Source organism: Anser cygnoides, chromosome 7, assembly GCF_040182565.1.
Source record: "Anser cygnoides isolate HZ-2024a breed goose chromosome 7, Taihu_goose_T2T_genome, whole genome shotgun sequence".
NCBI classification, from domain to species: Eukaryota; Metazoa; Chordata; class Aves; order Anseriformes; family Anatidae; genus Anser; species Anser cygnoides.
Genome location: NC_089879.1, coordinates 20,117,983 through 20,137,948, shown reverse-complemented (window position 1 = coordinate 20,137,948; position 19,966 = coordinate 20,117,983). Strand labels below are relative to the sequence as shown.

Sequence of the window (19,966 nt, the reverse complement as noted above, 5' to 3'; positions counted from 1 at the left end):
CAGGGTGCTTTTCCCCCAGGAAGTATACTGATAAATAGACAGGTTCCAGATGGGAATGGGCAGTTGTAAAGGAATGTTTTGGCGGTGGTTATTAAGTGTGAATCTAGTGTAACCTCCAGTTTGGAAAACTGAAACAGCTGATGCCAATTGCTGGAGGGTTATCAGTCAAGGGAAGAATCCTTGTAACATATTCTTTCCCTGAGTGTCCATATTATGCCTGAACAGAGACAGGATTCTGTGCTAGATGGACCTTTGACCTCCACAAATATATCAAATATTCAGTTAATGCTGAAATGTCATTACTTAGGATCTGCATTCACTATAACCCAGCCTGGGTATTGGTTTAATGTTTGTTATGGGCTGGGAAACTGAAGGAGGGAGCAGGCTATTTCTCCTGCCGGTGCTTGGCTGTGTAGGTGCTGTGTTTCGCGAGGATTAGGTGGAGAGCAGGAGGGAAGGGTATGGAGGGAGGTGGGGGCCTGTGTAACAGTGCTGGGCATTCTGACTCATTTCTACTCCCTTCCCACAGCTCTCTCCAACCATCCTCATGGGTCTCCATGAGATTGCCCACTGCATTGAAGCTAGGAACTACCAACAGGGTCTCCTGGTTCACACCCAGGTGGTGAGCAGCAGCAGTTTCAGTGAGGTGTCCAGTTTCATGCCCATCCTGAAAGTCCTCATGACCATTGCTGGCAAGCTGAATGTATAAGGTGCGGAGCAGCTGGTGCAGTGCACAATGAGAGCTGGTGGACTCCCTCACCTGTCGATGTGCTGCAGGCTGTGGACTCTCCTTCTGACTCTGGAGAAATAAGTCTGTGCCAGCGCCTGGAACTGTGCTGAGCCAGCATGCCTGGCCCCATCTGCTCTCCAGACAGCCCACTGGGCTGTGGGTCTCCTGGAGGCTGTTCTCTCCCTGCTATTCCCCCAAAGCTACTTTCCAACCCAGGGCTCTCAATTTCAGGTTTTCCAGGTTACACAGAGATTCCCCCCAGAACTGCTCTGTGTAGTCTCCTCTTCCCTGTTCCCCCAGCACAAACGGGAAACTTCCTCCTTCCCAGGTTGGCGCTGCTTTTCAGTAAGAGACAAACAGGGCTGGCACCTCGGGCTCTATTCCCTGCTGCCTCAGTGACAGCTGGGCTCCCTTGGGACCTAAGCTGTGGTGTCCCTGCCCCATTGGGCTGCAGTCAGGATCTCTCCTCTGGTTCCTCCTTTAACTTCATTCTAATCTTTGACTTACCTCTTGCCCCTCTGTTCCCATACCTGCTACAACTACGGCTTACTACAGGCCTGCTCTGGGCTAACTTTGGTTCTCTCTTTCTTCTTCACCCAGCCCTCTCTTCTAGAGGGTAAACAGGAAACCCAACTGTCCCCACGCTATCCAGTATCCCTTTTCCCCCCTTAAGCTGTAGGCTTGAGCCTCTGTTTCAGACCCAGGGCTGGTTTCACCCTTCCAGCTCCTGGGACTCTCCCATTCAGGAATGCTGACAAGTTGGGCTGCTCTGTGTGCTCCTCCCCTGAGCCAGCAGCATTGTGTGTCCGGGCTAAAAGCTGCACTGGCTGGCTGGCCTTTTTCACTTCCTTTATGCTGGCACGGTTGGCTTGTTGCCAGCTGGTGTTATCTAAAGGCTTCCTGCATTGGGATTTCTGGACAGTCTAAGGGCTTTAGAAGCAGCAGGGGTTGTACAGGTCCCTTTAAGTATCCCCTGGAGCTACCCAGACTGACCCAAACGCAAGCAGGAGGAGACAGCTCGTTGCTCCAAGTGTGGTGTGTTCATTCTGCCTATGGCGATGGGTATGTGTGAAGGTGGTTCTCAAAGGCCCCTTGGCATCATGCTGGTAGAAATGTGCTGCAGGAGGAGGCATTGTCAGGTCCCAAGGACGTGGCTGTACTGAAGCTTCTCATCACTGTGGCATTTCCTCTGGGGTAAAATAAATGAATGAAGCATATCTGTCCTGCAGAAGAAATCGGGGAAGGTAGATGGGATTTTAGGGCACATTTGTGTCTTTCCCTCTGTTCCTCCTCCCTTGTCTTCCTCTCTCACCCTCTTTCATGCTAGCTGGGCAGTGCAATCCTTGGACCCTAGCTGGGAGCGAGGCTTCTTCCCAATGTTTGGCTGCAGCCAGCCCCTGCTTTCCTCTGCTTGCTGCTTGAGTGGTAATGCCATCGTGGGTCTGTGGTTCAGTGACTTACACCGATCAGCCTGCTCTACCATGGGACTTAGGAGGGAGGGGAATCAGAGAAGGGAGGGAGAGGGTATGTCTCATCCTCTCCTTTCCAGGTCAAAGTGCCTCCTTGTTGCTGCTGTGTTCTGTTTCTATTGCTGCACTTTGATGCACTGAAAGATTACGGAACAGTGAAATAAAAGCTGTGTTTTGTGATGCTTCCAGCTTTTTTCATAGGCTTGGGCCTAAAGGCAGTTGCCTGTCACGTCTGGTTACAGGGGGACTTCTCTCAGTCTTCAGGGCCTCCCACTGAGTTCTCAGCTCAAAAAATGATGTGGGGCAAACCAGATCATGGGCTCTGCGGGTGTGGGCAGTAAACATCCTGGTTTGAGACTTCAGGTCTTACCTGCTCCACCGGGCTGCAGGATCAGAGAACTGTTCTTTAAGACACCTTCCTCAGTTATTACTATCCTTCCGCATCACATACAAGAAGGTCCCTGGGATGCTGGGGTTCCCCTGGGGAATCACAGTGGTGTTGGGGATTTTACACTTGGCATCAGAAGTTGGAAGGAAGTAAGTAAAGAGAGCCCTTGATGAGATCCTTTTCTCTTAGAAGCCAACGTTATGCCACTGAAGCCATGCCACTTGAACTAGCAGGAGGATCTGACCTTCTTTGTGGAAATCAAATTTATACCGTTGAATTGGCAGTTCTTGCCACCAGTTAATAACTTCTGAATCTGTTAGCTGATTTCACCTAAGTTTTTAAGAAGGTATGAAGGCTGAGGTGGAATGGTACTGAGATAAAGAGGGAAGAATCAAAAACAAAATAAAAAATTGTTGCCTAGCTGGCTAGCTATTACGTTTGTACAGGCCAGCCAGTCAGAAGACATGAAACTGAAGTACGAAAGACTGTATTACCTGTCTTGGGATTGGGATGACTTGGGAGGAAATAAAGGTTGAGAAACACTGTTTGGTTGGGGGAAGATTTGGCCACTGTTGGGAAGGGACCATGGTTTATGAGGGTTCTGGGCTATTAGGGACACAATACACACATTCAGGGAAAAACAGCCTTTTTAAATTCTGCTTGCAGGGGCAAATGCCAGGTGTAGGGGAGCCTTGCAGTGCTGTGCGAGCAGTTAGCAACCACTGTGGCCTCCTAGCTCTGCTTCATCGGGGGAGATGTAAGCTGATTTTCAAGGGCTGCATTTGTGTTGTGACCCTTGGATTCTGCTTTTCTGGATCTAGTTGTGGTACCCTGCGCAGTCCAGCCCATTTGCTTTAACTCAGGCCACTTGTCCCACTGAGAAATGAGGATTTTTTCCATCTATTTCTCAGATGCATTTGCCTTCAGTTTCCTCCAGCACGCACTGCACCTGCTATCCCTGGGTTCATGCAGAGACTGCCTACTTACCCTGCTTTTGCTTTTAGTCCTTCCTGCTTGTCCCCGTTGTCCCCCCATTGCTCAGTTCCATTTCAGGTTTATTCCAGTGAGCACTGTCCCTAAAACTCTAGGTATGGAAACCAAGCAGGTGGTAGTGAGGGGACCTACTCGAGGGGCTCGGAGAGGCTGGAGGCCAAGCCTCAGTCTCTGTGGCCCTAGTGCTGTTTGCTGCCTCGGAGGTGCAGTTGGAAAGCACTGCTCCAGGTACAGCGCTGTCTGGCTGCTAACAGCTTCTGGTTTACAGACAGCAGCCCGTCGGCCGTGCCTCCTGCCATGTGGGCACATGCTGCTGCAGCATCCCTGCGCTGCTGTTTCTGTTGGGTGAGAAGGCCTTCGGTTTGACAAAGAATTGGGGGGCAGGAGGAAGGGATCCCTGGGCATGGAGAACAGAGCTCTAATCCCGTTGCAGATAACATCATGTCTGTAGGCTAGGCTTGTGTGTGTTTGGGGGAGCTGGAGGGGCAGAGATTGTTAGGCAGTATTTGTTTGTAAAGCCACTTGCTCTGAAGATAATGCTTGCACTAACTTCTATTGAGGGAGCAGTGTGAGTCCCCACAAAGTCCTTTCCCAAAGTGTCTTTGAAGCCAAGAACCCATTGAAAGGAAGAAAGGCCAAGAGAGGGGATTAGTTTGTTCAGCAGCTGTGAATTTCAGTGGGAGGCTGATGAACTCCAAAGTCTTTGTTGAGATTTTTTTTGTAAGGAGCCCTGCTGGAGGGAGAGACCCACACGGGGGCCGCGGCCTTAGACAAGAAGGAATCCGAAGCGGCAGGGAGCTGTAAACGGGCCACAAGGACTTTTCCCAAACACTTTTCGGAAAAGGTGTTGTGAAGAGAGCGGAGGGGGATTAGCATGTGAAATGACACTTTCCATTGACTCCACAGAGGGGAGGGGAAAAGGGCTGGCTGGCTGATTTATTAGCATTTTGTTCCCTTCTCTTTTCTGCTCCCCCAGCAGCCCCCCTCCCCTTGCTCCCCTCCTCCTTGAGCCCTCTAAAGAGGTTTGGATTGGAAAAGGGAGCGGGGGGCTGCCTGTTTGTGTGTCATCTGGGCGAAGGTGACCACCTGGGAAGCTGAATGTAAATATTTCTCCTCTGAGGAATGCGCCTTCATTAAAGCGAAATGAATACATGGAAGCATCCAATCCTGCCACACAATGGCAGCAGTGCCTTTACTGCCTAGGGCTGCTTTTGCTGGGGAAGGGGACCCCTCCGGGCCCCGACCCGCTGCTGAGGTCAGCACATTTTGCAGCTGCGGTGTCGCCATTTTGTCCCAGAGAAAGAAGCATGCGGCGGTGGGGCCCCTGCTCCTAATGCTCCCTGTGTGCCCCCTCGCTCCAGCAGGCCTGGGGAAGGATGGGGACGCTGTTCCCCTTCGCCAACAGGCATCACCCTGCCCGGTGGGCGCATCCTGGCCTGCGCCACAGTCTTCACAGGGCACTTGCGTGGGGCAATAGCACAGGCAGGGGAGGGAAGGAAACAGCTTCCACAGCTTCCCCTTTTCTTGCTTTTGAAGCTGGCTGTGGAGTGGGGGAGCACAGAGGGACAGGGGTAGAAGCTGTCCTCTCTGCCTTGCGGTTGTCCTCTAGCTAGCCTGTGCTGGAGCTTTCCTCTGCTAGGTGACAGGCTCTCTGCAGCTCTTTGCTTTCCTGCCTAAGGATGCGTCCCCACCCCAGGGAGCAGGGCGAGGTGGTGGAGGAACTGCTGCCAGAGGTGCAAGGGAGACCGGGGGCAAGGTCCTTGTGTTAATAGGAACTTTGTGCATACAGCTGGTGGCTTGTGTCTGGAGTAGAAGTGTTTCAGCTTTCCCTGAGAATAGGCCAAGATATTTTTTTTTCAGTTTTTGAACTGCCAGATTCTTGCTTGACATGAATACTCTTGCTCTGGTGGGACCTCAGCTTGCCCTAGGTCTGAATTCCCACCCCCATCAAAGTAGCCCTGAGATGAAGGGGATATTTTATAACTGAGACACTCATACAGACTGCTGAGTGTCTTTAGTGTGTCACCTCTGAAATGGGCACTTGGGCCCCTATCTGCTCCCCTCTCACCTCCTTTTCTTCTCACAGCTGCACCACAGTTTGAGCTTGCCTGAGGCTGCATCCAAGAGAGCAAACCCTTTCCTGTCATGGTAGGGGTGGAGGTGGAGGGAACTGGTCAGCTCTCCTTGTGATAAACAGATGAGTAAGTGGCTGTGTTGTAGTCTCCAGAACTATAACTACATACATCTGCACATGCAATTGGACAAACAAAACACCCAACACAACAGCATTTTGCAAGCACTTAGCTACTGATTTATTGCATTGGCTATTGGTTTACAAATATTGACTACAAGACAGATCTGATGGCCAGTAACTTAGCTCTGCTGGCTTCTCATCTGTCTAAAGGACACTTCAAACAGCAAAGTCGAGTATAAATTCATAGCCTGAGGGAGATCATTTTGATGGTGCAGAATCTCCTCAGATCCTGCTTCTGATAGCCTCTTCCCTGCCTACCTCAGCCATGGCAAGGGAACAGAGATGAATCAAGCAAATCTTCCTGCTGCTTGCTTAGCCTATAGAGTATATACAATATGCCGTGGAGGAAAAAATGTTATGTATACATCACAGTAACTGTGCAATAAATTAAACTTCAAAGTGCTTCACTTTCCTATTTACAACACCATTAAATAGAAACTGACATTTTCTCAGACTATGAGGAAGTATTTAGTTAGTTAGCTGACAGGGTAAGAGTGCTCAGCAAGTACACCAAGAACTGAGGAAGGGGCTCAGCTGGCAGCTCCTCTCTGGGGGAGATTGGGATGGAAGAGGGACTGGAGAAGTGTGAGGGCATCATTATGGCACCAACCAGTCAAGCGCTGGGGTGAAAAGGGAGGCCAGACCTGAAGGCATTGAAGATGCAGAGCAAGCGTGTAAAAAAGCAAGTGACGTGACCCCTTCTTAGGACAAATGTTTAATGGGCAGGTCAAGCAGCAGCTTGAATCTTGCTGCTGCTGTCTCAATTGCAAAGTGAAGCATTGGAGAGTTTAGCAAAGCTGTGAAAGGATGGGAGGCGATACTGTGGGCTTCCTGGAGGCTGGCTCACTACAGGAAGGAGTTGTACACCTTTTCTCTTTCCTCAGTGCAGGGCTTAATAAAAGGCAGTAACAATTTTCTTTTAGGGCCTCTTTTATTTTATTTTTTTTTTAACAGTACTAGAAGCCTCTTCTGTTTTAGGGTATACCACTCTGAGTGGCCCACATCTAGTGGTGCCATCTTAGCTTCCTCATGTTTTCCTGAGTGTTGATCTGGCTTGCTTAAAAGCCCAGAGCAGCATGAGCAGCACTTGCCTGGGGGAACAGAAAAGCTGAAAGGAGCAGGAGCCACAGAGACCAGCTGCGTTTTCAGCAATAAAAAGAGTCACTGGATAGAGTAACCCTGGGCTGAAGGGACCAAATCTCACCTGGTTTTGTCAACATGAGTGTCCCAGAGGTCATCAGCCACTGCACTAACAGGAAATGCCCTGTATGGCCAAGGCCCAGGGGAGCTCTTCTGCCTTGTCCAAGCCCCAGTGAGGTGACGCTGGGTGAAGAGGCCTTGCTTGGGAATGAGACAAAGCTAACCCAAAAGGAAATGGTGCCAGGGGTTGCTGGGGAGGTGGGCAGGGAAGGAGAGGGACAGAGAGGACCGTGGAGGAGCAGGGGACAGTTAGAGCTTTCTCTTGAGCTTGCGGCTGGCCCCACCACCCCCGCTCCGCTCCCGCTTCTCCTTGCGGACACAGAAGTACTTGGTGACCCTTTTGCGGCACTGCTCGCACCGCACGGCACAGCACCAGTGGAACTTGCAGTTACAGCTGGACACCATCTCGGCCCGCCTCTCCTCCACCGCCAGCCCGCAGTCCCCACACAGCCGCCGGCAGCTCCGCTTCTCCCACTTGCTGAGCGCCTTGCCTCTCTTCAGGCACTCCCTCCCCTCCGTGCCCAGCAGCCCCAGCGTCTTATTCTCCAGGCAGTAGTCAGGAGAGTCTTCCAAGTGGACCAGCTCCTTCTTGGAGATGGAGCTGAAGGTCTCGGCGATGGCACCCCGGCTGGCAGCGCTGTTCCCTGCCCCCTGCAGCAAGTCCACCTTCAGGGCCTTGTGGTACCTCTCCTTGAGGTAAGTGCCCACCTCCCGAAACTCGGGCAGCTGCAGCCAGCAGGTCTGGGTGGTGCAGCTCCCTGACACGCCGTGGCATTTGCAAGTCCGCTTCATGGTTCCTTTGACAGCCTGCAAGATGAGGAGAGAGAGGGGATGCAGGAAAATGCCCAGAGGGCTCACGGGGGTCATTTCTGTGCTGCAGCTCATGGACAGGTCTGGCTCCAAGCTTGTGGAGGGGTCTGCCACGGCCCCTCCTTATACAATAGCCCTGCCCAGGGATGGTTGGTTGAAAGTTCAGATTTGCTTCTCCAAGGGACTTTACTAATTGAAGAGGGAGAAAGGACAGCAAGAAGGAGTTAGCAGGGTAATCACAGAAGGTTTGCTATGTTAGAACAAACACTCATCATGTCAGTACTGCTACCCTGCCTTCCCCTCTCCTCAGCAAGTTAATTATTTCTTCTGGGCACATGCTTTTAGCCACAGCAAGCAGTGAGACACCACAGTGAATGGCCAGAGCACATCAGGTATGTGCTTCCAGGTCTGAAGGGAGGGAGAGGGCTCACCTTTCTACCTGCCTCATTGTTGTGCAGGTTCATAGCAGCTCTGGCATCTTGTCCAGTCTCCAGGGCATCCACAAACTGCTTGGAGATGGCTTCCCCGAAGCCCACGTTATCGCTGCAGCCTCCCCACAGCCAGCCTTGCCCACCTAGGAAAGGAGATGAGCTGTGCACTGCCAGGGAACCAGCCCCTCACTGTGCTGTGGCCCCAGGGATGAGAAAGGGTGGTCTCCAGAAGTGATAAGGTGGGGAATGGAGGCTGGGGGACAAAGCCAGCCATTTGCCCAGTGGTATTCCCAGTTACCCTCCCCTTGGGTTTCTGCCATTTCTACTGAGGCCTGGGCAGTATGTGGCTCACACAAGAAGTGAAGACACATGTAACAAACCCAAGGATTTCCAGGCTTTCTATAGAACAGGATTCAGAAGCTGTTAATTGTCATATATTAGCAGTCTTACATAGATGAGGCTTTGGGTCTTTAATCACCTTCCCTCTAAACATGACTTTAATCAGTCCAATCTGAAACCATACAGCAAGATGCGGCGGGTACTTTTGCTAACCTAGCGTGGGCTTGGTAATTTAGCTCAGCTGCCTGGAAACACATCGTGCGGTTTATTCTTTTCCTCCTAGAGAAAAATACCAAATTCTCTGGGAAGGTTTGAAATCTGGAATATTCTGACCCTTGTGTGCCTCAGTGGTACATCGTGGGTGTTGTGGTTTAATGGCCTTGTGCCACTTGTCCCTGAAAGGCCCGGCCCTTGCCTGGGTGCCCTCTCGCAGGGAAAGGCGGTGGTGTCTCACGGGAGGTGGATGATTGCAGCAGATGATGAAGTCCAAATCAAGAGCTGGGGCCGAAGGGAGAATGGAAACACTGAACCAGCACAGAAACAGCAACCCAGAGTCAGCGTGGCAGCATGTGGAATTGAACCGTAATGTTTTGGACAAACCCAAAAATTTCTTTTGCCTGCCAAGTTTTTAAGTTCGCAATGGAAAATTTTCATGAAAAACAGACATGTTTTGGGGAAAGGAAGTGTAGCATGACTAGCTCAGTTTTCCAGAGAAGATACAATTTGCTGTGTCGTTGCCCAAAAGTCTTGCTCTGCTAGAGATGGGCCATCCCAGGCCTCAGACACCTATGAAATGGTGACTGTTTTAAAAAGTATTAGCCAATAAAGCAAATTACTCAATACTGGGCACTCCAGTGGAGTTTGTCACAAACTGACACGCACCAACTGCCCAGTACAGTTAAACAAGAAAAGGCTTTTAAAAGATCTTGATAATTTAAAAATCTCACTTTTTTCCTTTCAAAACAAAATGCCCAAATTTCACTGTTTTCTGTGACAGCTGAGGAGAGAGCCAGAGCAGTGAAGCCCTGGGTTTCCACACCAAGGGTCACACAGCAGCTAGAGGCTAGGGACAGTGGGGACGGGGATGGGATGAAGGCTGGGCACTGCCAGTGTTTCTCCTGACTGTGCTCTCATATATCTGCCATGCTGATGAAAGCTCCTGAGGTCTATAAATGCCATCCTGCATTCCCCAACAGTAGTTCTGGTGAAATTGTGGAGGAGAGGAGAGCTTCCGCCTGCAGTCTGGGGCGCGACAGAGGGACCCCAGCTTGTCTCTCCTTACCGAGCTGCCCATTGCGGGAGTCATCACAGCCGCAGTTGTCAAAATCCCCCAGGCTGCAGTTCCGGGTCAGTGTGTACATGACGCCTGCAGAGCTGATGGCATGGACAAAGGCGGTTTCTCGGTTTGCTGTCAAGTGGGAAGACAAGAAGAGCAAATGTGCTAAAGATTTCGTGGCAAGACCAGTGTTAGAAATGACTCTTGCCATGAAGGAGACTGGGTTGGATGAGGTTTGCAATGAGTGGGGCTTTGCAGGGCAGAGAGGAGACCCCGTATGTTAGATTAGCTTCATCTTGGCTTGAACCACATGAAGATGGAAGCTTCCAGGCTTGATCCAAACTGACTTGTGCTATTCCAAGGGCGTGGATGAGTTTATCGCTTGGCTGTTGTGGGAGCTCACCAGTGAGTATACAGCACAGACACCCAAATGTCCCCTACATCTCACTGATACAACCCAGGGAGGAAGGGGCCTTCTCCAGGGCTGGAAGGGCTCCTTCCCCACAGCCCCCTCAATCCTTTTCTTCTGCTAGACACCAGCCCAGACTGACAGGGGCTCAGTGCGGTGCCCATGCCTACCCACAAAGATCTGTGTGGTGTTTATCAGTTAATGTCACTGGGCCTTTGGCTTTCATTTAATATCAGCAGGGTCTGTATCTGAGCAGATAACCTAGACAGAAATGGTTCTGGGACCCTCTCCCAGTCCCAGCCAACACTGGATTTCTGCCCAAGGTGTCTCTGGCATCTCAGTCTCCTGGAAGCTGTGGGGAGATTTTCCTCCCTCTCCTGCTCCTTGGCCAGAACACAGCCGCCGCAGAGCTCTGTCTGCTCACTTCACCCCCATCCCTCTGTTCACTGCCCCATGCTGGTTCCCAGCCCTGAAGGCAAGAGGCCCATCTTGGGTATGGTGTGTCCAGCAGCCCACACGGGGCTTGGTGGGGCACTCCTGCACCAGCTGGGTCTCAGTAGGTCCAGAGGCAGCACTGGAGTTGCAGGGCCGCCTTGCCTTGAAGCTAAGTCCCAGCACGTCTGATGTGTGAAGGGGCCTCCTGGAAGATCCCTCCTGGGCTTTTCCAGGAGAGGGACAGCCCGTGTGGGAACAGGGCAGGAAAGGAGGCACATGGGAAGAGAGGAGGGGCTGCTGGGCTCTAACCTGTGGCAAGGGGGTCCCGGTAGTGGTGTCCAATGCTTTCCTTACCGCTGCGCAGCCCGCCGTGGCTGGAGAGCTGCAGTGCCCTCTCAGGGCAGTTCCAGCGGTCCCAGGCGAACTGGAACTTGCACTCCTCGATGCCGCTCTGCGCCCCGGCCGCCACGCTGCTGGAGTAGATGAGATAGGCCTAGGGGCAGAGCAGCAGGTCAGGAGGGGGATGGCATCACCCTGGCACTGCATATTGAGGGTCCTGCTGCTTTGGGGTCTCAGTGGATGGAGAAGCATGGTGCAGAGCACCAGTCTCCTCAGGAGGCTGGCATTCAACTGCAAGGGACTTGTGTGCCATCTTATTGAGACAAGATGTACAGAGCTGAAGGGCTGTCCTGGGTTTGGCTCCCCTGGGGTCTAGCAGTTGCCAGCAGCCGCAGGAAATGCATTTTCTGCTGTGCTGGGTTAGAGGCTAAGCCTCTTGCAGGGAGAAGGCCAAATGGAGCTGTTGGCTAGTAGCCACATTAGGAGCAATGTGCTGGCCAGCCCTGGCAATGGGGAAACCCTTATCTCTCCAGTGTGAAAGGAGATGGTTTCTAAAGATGAATTTATCAGGAGGAACAAAAATCTGGGCGTGAATTTTACAGCTGGTCCTGGTTAGGGAAAAATAAGCCTCTAAAAGAGGGGTCTAAGGAGGAGGGGAGTCAAAAACACCAAACAAGTTCCTGGCAATTCCAGCTGTGCTTCTTGAGGAAGCGTGTTTTGTAGGGCCACAGAAAGTGTCCTTCCAGCTGAATAACCATGGGTCCTGATGCTGACTGGATCAGCAGGAAGCAACAGATGGCAGGTGAGATCCTCACCTGGTGTCAGCAGACCCATCTCCAAATTCTGACCCCAAGCAGCTTAGGAGCCCAGGCTCCTTTGCTGACAGCCCATGGAGCTGCAGCTCTTAGGAGGGTATCCCTGGCCCTCCCCTGCCTTGTTGCTGGAGTCCTGGGGTGAGGGGAGCTCTGGCTGAGGCTGGATGGAGAGGAGTAGGAAGGAGGAGCCACCCCCCACCCCCTTTCCTGGGTTTAGTGGAATCAGGGACAGAGATCAAAGGGATTTCTCTTACCTTGGGGCCCGTCATCAGGAAATTATTCACTGACCTGGAAGACAGAGACAGTGTCAGCAGGGAGGGGGTGATGGCGGAGGGGCCTGGGGAATGCCTGGCATCCCAGGGCTCTCCTCTCAGCCCGGCAGCCTGCCTGGCTCCTGGCTGCAGGCACCTCTGGTCTTTCGGTGCCTCCTTCTTCCCCCTGCCTGCTCCCCCCTCCAGGTTGGACCCTCTCTGCCTGCCCAGCCCCAAGGACCCATCTTTCCCAGGTCCCCGTGACTGCACTCTCCTCTGTCCTCCTCTCCAGAGCAACTCCCCAGCCCTGCTGTCTGCACCCCTCCTTCCCTCCCCACTGCTGCAGTCCCCTTGCCCTCTATCACCACTCCTTCTTTTCGCTCTCCTCCTCACAGCTGCCTTTCATACCAATTCCCCCATCTTTTTAGTGCTTCCTTGCTCCCCTACCCTTGCTTTTTGCCATAACCAAATGCTGCTCAGCTTAACTCGGGATAGCGTGCGCCCAGCCCCAGGAGATGGGCCATGCCCCATGGCCTCCTGCATTCCTACGATGCCAGCTTTGGCAGCCCATGCTCTTCTCTTGCTTAGCCCAAATTAAACTTTGACGTTTTCCAAGTGAAATGTGAAAAAATTGAGATGAACAGTTTCCAGAGCTGCCTACTTGTAAGTATTCCTGTGAAAATTTTATTTCTGCTACTGTTCATGGAAAACTGCCACTATTCATAGAAATTCATTTTTCTACTGAAAATGCACTAGGTCTACTTCAGTAATCTTAAATTTTGGGCTCCTAAAATCTTTAGTTCTGTGAGCCCAATGATCCCCCTGCTTTGTTCCATAGATCAACAAATTCTGCTCCTTTTACAGAGGGGAAAAAAAATGTGGGCTTTCTTCCTAAGGATATTGCAAAATAAAGGAAAGGAACTCTAATATTTATTTTTGAATCACAAATTTTTTGTCGCCAATTTCACGCTCTTTTGGCATGTGGCTTTTGTTTGTCATGGCACAACATTTTTAACCGGTTCCTCCTGCCTCCAGGTGGGAGGGGAGGGAAAAGCAAAACAGCAGTCTCTTCTCATTGCTCCCACCCGAGACTGCCCTGCCCAAAAGGCCACACCGTGCCCAGTGAGATCTGCTGCCTGCCAGGGCAATGCACAGGTGACTGCAGAGCCTGAGCTGAGAGCAGCTTCCCCCTTCACTTGGGCAGTGGTAGGCCGTGACCTGGCCACCAGCTGATGTGCCACTGTCCTCAGCAGGGACTGAGAGTGTCCTGAGCTGCTGCTGTTGGTGGGTGGCAGCTGGGGGCTGCTGAGCTGAATGAAGGATTTCAGCAGGTCACTGTAGGATCACGAACCCCTCAGCCTGGTTACTGCCTGGCCGCAGGCTTGCTCACAGGCTAGCATTCAGCTGGGTATTTCTCCACTGGAAAAAATCCCCACCGGCCTCCCCCATTCCCTGCAGCCTTGAGCTCCTTCCCCTGTACCAGTACAACGATTTGCAGGATCGTGCTGGAAATCAGGGTCACTGAAACCTTCCAAGTCTCTTTCTCCAGCAAGAAAGGCTGTTTCAATGCAAGTGGTCTGTCAGTATCAAGACCATGTGTGGTGCTGTGACCACCACGAGGGATCTGGAGGACGCAGCTTAGCTATGCCTGGCAGAAAGGACCAACAGCCAACCCCAACAATCCCTAGCCAGAAATGAAGCAAGAGGAGGGAGGCTTATCCTACAATCAACTCGTTCCAAAACTCCAGGTTTGCAAAATAACCCTCATGACTGTTTCTGGTGACTCCGTGGAGAGCCTGCCCTGCAGGCACACTGTGGCTCTAAGATGGATGAGTGCTGTACCCCAGCGGAGGACACTGAGGCCGGGGAGGTGATGTGAGCTGATTGAGACCTTGCGTTGAGTAATGGTGCAAAAGCTGGAGCATACGCTGAGAGAAACTGGGCTCTCACAGAGCCTCAGCGCTGGGAACCCCAGGGCTGGCTTGGGTGTCCCAGAAGTGCAGGCAAAAGCAGACACTAACACCCCAAGCTGGGGGAAGAAGTGCGGCCATGCGGCAGTCCCCTCAGCTAGAGCTGCCCTGACGGTGATCTCTCAGAGGTACACCACAAAAAGGAGGGCTAAGGAGGGCTAGCTGCTTTAGCTCAGTCAAAACCACAAGAAACCCGATCATTGCTATTACTCACAGTTTAGAAGGAGTTCGAAGAGCTAGTTTGCAAAGTTTCATTTGGCAAGTCTACCTTTTTTTTCCTTTTTTTTTTTTTTGTGGAAATGTATCCATATGGATGAAGATATGGGAAAGGCTCCCCTGGGTCAAGGTGGGAGGGGGCCGTGGCCACGGCACAGTGTGAGAGCAGCAGGCCCTTTCCCTTTGTTTCAGGCCCGGGATTCAGCCCCAGCTGTTCTTCAGGCCCGGTGGGTGCTTCGGCATGAAGCTGATGGCTATTTTGCAGAGGAATTTTCCTCTGGGAGCCGCTTCTGCATTGTACAGCTAATTAAATATTTCCTGGGACTTGGAGAGACGGCATCTGTAGCCGGGTGATTAGAGCATCGGGTGACCTGAATCACACAGGGGCATGAACCTGGGGCTTTTCAGACTGTGTAAGCTCTGTGGGTCCCCATCCTCGCGCAACTGGGTAGCAGCATGAACAAGTTATTTTCCATCTGTTTTCCCTCCTGTCCTTTGCCTTTTCCTTAAGAGCTTTGCCATGGGGACCACACTAGCTTGCTTATGACGGTGTTGGTATGAATCTGAGCCCCTGGTAGCAGCTGTGAGAAAATTCTGCTAAAATGCCCTCGTGTAGGCAAGATCTAGGGAATTACAATTCCTCTCCTATCTGGCCTTTGTGAAACGAGATACATCCCATCTGCACTGCTTCCCACTTCTTTGGTAGGAAAAAGCAAATTCCCAGTGCTCAAGAAGCATTTGTTTCAAACCTTTGCGGGCCTTATCTTGGACTAGGAACATCCGAAAAGTTGTGAGGGTGGCTTTAGGAGGAGGACAGTAATCCACGGGTTCAGGGTTTACGGAAAACCAGTCTGCTAGCAGGCGTCTGCTAGCAGGCGTCAGTTGACATAACTGCATTGAAGCAGTGGGTCTGTTCTTCCCAGGATAAACCTCAAGGTTCACAAAAAGGCCAAGTTCAGGATATGCCAATTCACCATCTGCAGCTGAGCAAATGGTACAGTAGCAATTTCCCAGCAGGATATTCTGAACGTTTTTATTAAGTCGGAGAGACAGAAAGCATTTTCCCTGCACTCTCCGATCAACGGGCAGGCACGCTGCTGGGTGGGTTTGTAGCACTTAGATGAGTGAAGGGTTCTTTTAGATCAGTACGCTTACCCCCCACATTTAACTCTTGCAGCTCCAAGTGCATTCAGGAGAAGGGGAGATGGGACAGTTTGAATATCGGGGTGCTATCTGCTGCAAATTGGGCCATCGTATGGCTGGAAGTTTTCTTACTTATGCTGAGAGGGAACGAAAGGTAATAATGGAGACAAACTGTTCACTTTGTCCTTGACCATATGGTCTAGCTAAGAAAATTTCATCTTTTTTCTGGATATAGTCTCTAGCAAGGACAGAAAGCAATTAAGCCACTTGTACCACAGAAGTAGTGGAATGTCGGCAGTGCCACCGGAGTCATCTCTGAAAGGCAAGTAGCAATCACTATGGAAATGAATCTCTCTTCGTTTTTGTCTGTGTAGCATGATTTTTTTATTATTTTTTATATTTTCAAGCTATCTAATACTCTTTCCCTCTGCCTTCAAACTCCAGGATAGCATTACACGGATGGGAGCAGAGCAGAGACAGACCTCAGCAGGCAGGGAGTAGGGACCCTCCGAGTGCTGCAACCACCTTCCCAGCCCACGCAGGGCACTGGACAGGGTGTTACGCTAACTCTGTTCATCGCAGGATAAAGCAGACCTAGGGCAAGTGGTGTTTCATTGCATCTGATACTAGAAAATTATCTCAAAGCTAACCTATAGCAGAGGTTGTATGTCACATTCTGTTGGGTTCAATAGGAAATGATGCCGCCAAGTATCTGTCCCATTATATTTTACACGTATCAAATACTAATAAGCCTCTGATAATTTCTACTCAGTTACAATGTTACCCAATAACACGCACCCTGCTCCTCAGTTTAATATGCCCTGAGAGCCTTATCAAATCTCCCATTAAAGAACTTGTTTGATACCTGATCACCCACTCACGCTACTCTGCTGATGATTCAGATTTCTCTCTTTAGAAAATGATATAGCTGTATTTAGATCTTTACTGTCATTGTTTTAAACACAGAAAATGGATACAATTTCACTTTCGACCTGAATTTCATCGTCAAGCTATTAGAAAACCAGCAACACCAGAAACTAGAGGCAACCCCATATCTGAAGTGTAAAAAGCATTTGGAAGCAAGTTGCGGCATTAGAGGTTGTTGCGTTATTCCTACAGGATAAGAAACTAGGAGGTAACTCATTAACATTTGAGGGTTTACATTTGTTATTTCATTTCTCTCGATTTTCTTATATTTATTAAGTTTTTAGTTCCTAAATACAACCCTGACACTTTGCTGGTCTAGAAACACACTGACCATTCCACCTAGCTTATATGGCAGAATCTAATTCAATATCAGAGAAGGGAAGTGGCCACATATACAAAAAGCATTTATTGTTGATCTAATACCTCCCCCTGCCCCGCTCCCAATTATAGTGATCAAATCACAGAAGGAAAAAAAAAAAAAAAAAGATCTTGTTGCATTTTAAGCACTTAGATCAGATAAACAGCAGAAATTGCAAGCAGGATTATTACGATCCCCATTAACCTTTTTTTTTTTTTTTTTTAAACTCTGTGAGAGTTAAAGGACAGGATCTGTAATACGATCATTTCAAATAAAGTTTACAATTTTCCTTTCTCTCAGGAAACTATGACCTATGAGCAAGATGCTCAGAGAAGAAGAGCTATCTTGAGCTATAAACTTTTCTTTTAGATAAAACCTTCTGAAAGTCAAGCAGGACATTTAGACATCCCACTTCCATTGAAAATGTCTGGGATTTCTGTATTTCACTCCACTTCATGCACTGAAAATTCCGCCCTTTGAACTTTTTCTAACAGATGTTGATTTATTTTTCCTTTTAATGTATTTTAAACCTACTCTATACTGGGGAAAGTAAGAGACATATAAAGGGAGAAGGAAAAGAACAAAATAAAATCAGTATGAGTTTTTGCCTTGCCTAACCTTTCTGCATAACATGCATATTCCCCTTGCTCAGGAAGTAAAATTTGTCCTGAGTTTGCCACTGTATCATATTTAGAGGTGTACAAGGGAGGAGGAAACCTCTGAGAGAACACAGATTTCACCCCCACCCTAGCAAGAATGAGTTCCCATTTAGTCTTGAGTTTCCCTTTCTGTAATTTTGATTTTTCCATCCACAGTAACAACTCCAGAGATCTGCTATGGGGGAGGCAGGGGATTTTAGTAATTGAATGGGAAAAGACTTTCCTTGCTGTTAGAGATAAGTCTGTGATCCACTGAGCAGATTCCCAGGGGCATCACAGAAAGGGAGAATAAAATTTGGGTACTCAGTGGAAATCACTTATGAAACAAATACCTACAGAGCTAGGTCATTTGAGCCCATCTCCGCTTGAGCATGGGATAGATATACTCCACAAGGGATGATACTAGAAGTGATGCAAATGTAATCTCTTTCTGTTCACCCTTATAAAACATTTCTGGAAATAAAATAAAACAACTCTGAGGATGGGCAATAGGTCGCCAGGAGATGCCCACAGGTTTGTACCCGGGGGATACTTCTCATGGGTCCCAGTTCGTTGGGAACCAAACCGTAGCAATTTCTACACCGAAAGCTTCTCCCCAGGAAACCCTAATACACAATTTTCAGACATGTAATCCTGACCCTGTGCAGGCATCACAGAGTGATGCTCCTGTGCGTCGAGCTTATCTCTGCTGTCTCTGAGCTCTTAATCAGGGACTGTCTTCTCCGGGGAGAATAAGAGAAGCCCCATTTGATTTGGTTAAGAGCAGAGGCAAGCAAACAGTGAGCCTTTGGAAAACCAGAAATCCCTGACTGTCCCAATGGGATATCTTCCCAATTGGAAGTGAGGGGCTAGATCTTCCACATCTGCTCTTGGGACATCTGCTCCAATTTACTCCAGCTCAGGATCTGTCCCATAGAGTTACTGCTGGGAGGTGAGGGGGGAAGAAGGGGAATTCTCTGCTTAGATCGAATGTCTCTGCCAATGGTTGTCTGGGGACTTAGTTAAATATCTGGTCCCACTAAAGAACAGAACAGAGCTACATGGAAAAGAGGGGACATTAGGAAGGTGAAGAGGAATATCCTTAGGGTCTCTGGGAAGAGCACCTGCCTGCGATACAGGCTGAGGTGCTCTCAATACTCACCAGGCACAGCAGGGTTGGAAGAAGGGAGTGAGGAGGAAGATGCCCAGATAAGGGTCCATGTGAAACATAAAATCCAAATAAAGAGGGAGAAAGGACATCCTAAAAAATAAAAATAAAAAAAATGGGTACCACCACCAGGGAAAACAAAAAGAAAAAGGAAAAAAAAAAGAAAAAAGAAATGCAACAAAAATTAGGGAAGGGATGAAGTTATTTTCCACCCGGCGCTCCTGGTGTGATGAAGAGGCGCATGCCCCCTGAATCCCAACTTCTGTGAAGGGTAACCAATCCTAAAGTAAGAGCTAAAGGGGGTTGGTGAAATGGAGCCGCAGAACTTCCTAAGAAGAGATTATCTACTTAATTAAAGATTTTTTTTTCCCTAAGTCCTTCAGCCAATCAGGACTCAAGTGCCAGAGAGAGATTGAACTGATGAAAAGAACACCCCAGGTTCCTCGAAGACAAATGCACCACGAAAGGGATAAGAGGGAGGGAAAAGGGGGGGAAAAGGAGAGAGGGAGAAAGAAAAAGAGAGAGAGAGAGGGAGAAAGAAAGAGACAGCAAATCCCTTAAAGCAATCACTAGACTCAATCTCCACAGCCGCTGCCCTGCCTCTCCATCCCCCGCTAAGGCAGCAGGAAGGGCTGCTCGCCGTGCCCTCACCTCCTCCTGCTGCAGAGGCACCACCAGCAGCTGGGTGCTCTGGCGTGGGGGCTTGGGGATGGCCTGCCTGGGCCCCATCTTTGGAGGTGTCAGGGAGAAGGCTGGGGACATTTATCTAAGTATTGTCTCTGCCTCGGTCTCCCCCAGAAACTTAAGGGGATCAGGGCCAGTTTAGGACTCCACCTGCTCCTCCCTCATCATGGAGACCTGCCCTTTCTTCCCACCTCCTGTTTGCAATATGCCATCTCTGCCCTGGAAGAAAGGTCTCTGGCTAAACCTTCCCTCTCACCCTTAATTTTTGCTTTAAGGGTGTTCTGTGAAGTCCATGCAAGAGTACCTTGGGTTTGGGAAAGTCAGTGGTTGCTCAGTGAGGTGTTATCCCAAGTCAAGGGCACCCAGCCCATCCCTCCTGGCCACAGGGGACATGTCGGTGTCACACCACAGCCACTCCAACCAGCCCCAAGCCAACGGGACTGGCCTCGCCAGCCTGTCCTGGAGCCCTAGGAGCATCCTCTGCACCAGCTCATGGTCAAATCTCCATGCCCTATGGGGTCCGTAGGGAAGGTCATCTTCTACCCAGGACACCACCAGCCAGCCCCACATCTCACTGCCTTCCCTTCTCTGTGTCTGTGATAAAACTAGCAAAGCTGCCATGCAGCCACCCCAGATCTCTTTCAGGCATTGAGCTATATGCTTTCTCCCCGGTGTGAGCTGCATCTTCTCCACACTGCACAGCTGATTTTTGTGCTGTGGATG

At 50.1% G+C, this 19,966-nt stretch overlaps 2 protein-coding genes across 9 annotated transcripts in view; one reads left to right on the top strand and one right to left on the bottom strand.

The window, feature by feature from the left end:
• The window catches only part of SEC31B (SEC31 homolog B, COPII coat complex component), a 33,063-nt gene extending 30,684 nt beyond the window's left edge, over positions 1 to 2,379 (top strand). For all 8 annotated transcript variants that reach the window (XM_067001060.1, XM_067001058.1, XM_067001061.1 and 5 more), the window contains one exon: positions 530 to 2,379. In XM_067001060.1, coding sequence (XP_066857161.1) covers positions 530 to 709 — 180 coding nt within the window. In that variant the 3' untranslated portion in view covers positions 710 to 2,379. The remainder of the gene's footprint in view (positions 1 to 529) is intronic.
• A 4,904-nt stretch (positions 2,380 to 7,283) lies between these two features.
• On the bottom strand, positions 7,284 to 18,722 carry WNT8B (Wnt family member 8B). Its single transcript, XM_013170924.3, has 6 exons — positions 18,554 to 18,722; positions 12,143 to 12,176; positions 11,089 to 11,227; positions 9,897 to 10,022; positions 8,276 to 8,418; positions 7,284 to 7,841 (listed from the first exon to the last, which is right to left on the bottom strand). The coding sequence occupies exons 1-6, from the start codon at positions 18,649 to 18,651 to the stop codon at positions 7,284 to 7,286; spliced, it is 1,098 nt and encodes a 365-aa protein (XP_013026378.1). The 5' UTR covers positions 18,652 to 18,722.
• Positions 18,723 to 19,966: the final 1,244 nt, after the last annotated feature.

Bases quoted from the DNA above. Each gene is read 5' to 3' on its own strand.
- WNT8B (XM_013170924.3), bottom strand. From the start codon at position 18,651: ATGTCCTTTCTCCCTCTTTATTTGGATTTTATGTTTCACATGGACCCT. The intron at 12,177-18,553 runs GTGAGTATTGAG...TCTGTCTTCCAG, and splicing joins TTCCAACCCTGCTGTGCCTG to GTCAGTGAATAATTTCCTGA. The intron at 7,842-8,275 runs GTGAGCCCTCTC...CTCATCTTGCAG, and splicing joins ACAATGAGGCAGGTAGAAAG to GCTGTCAAAGGAACCATGAA.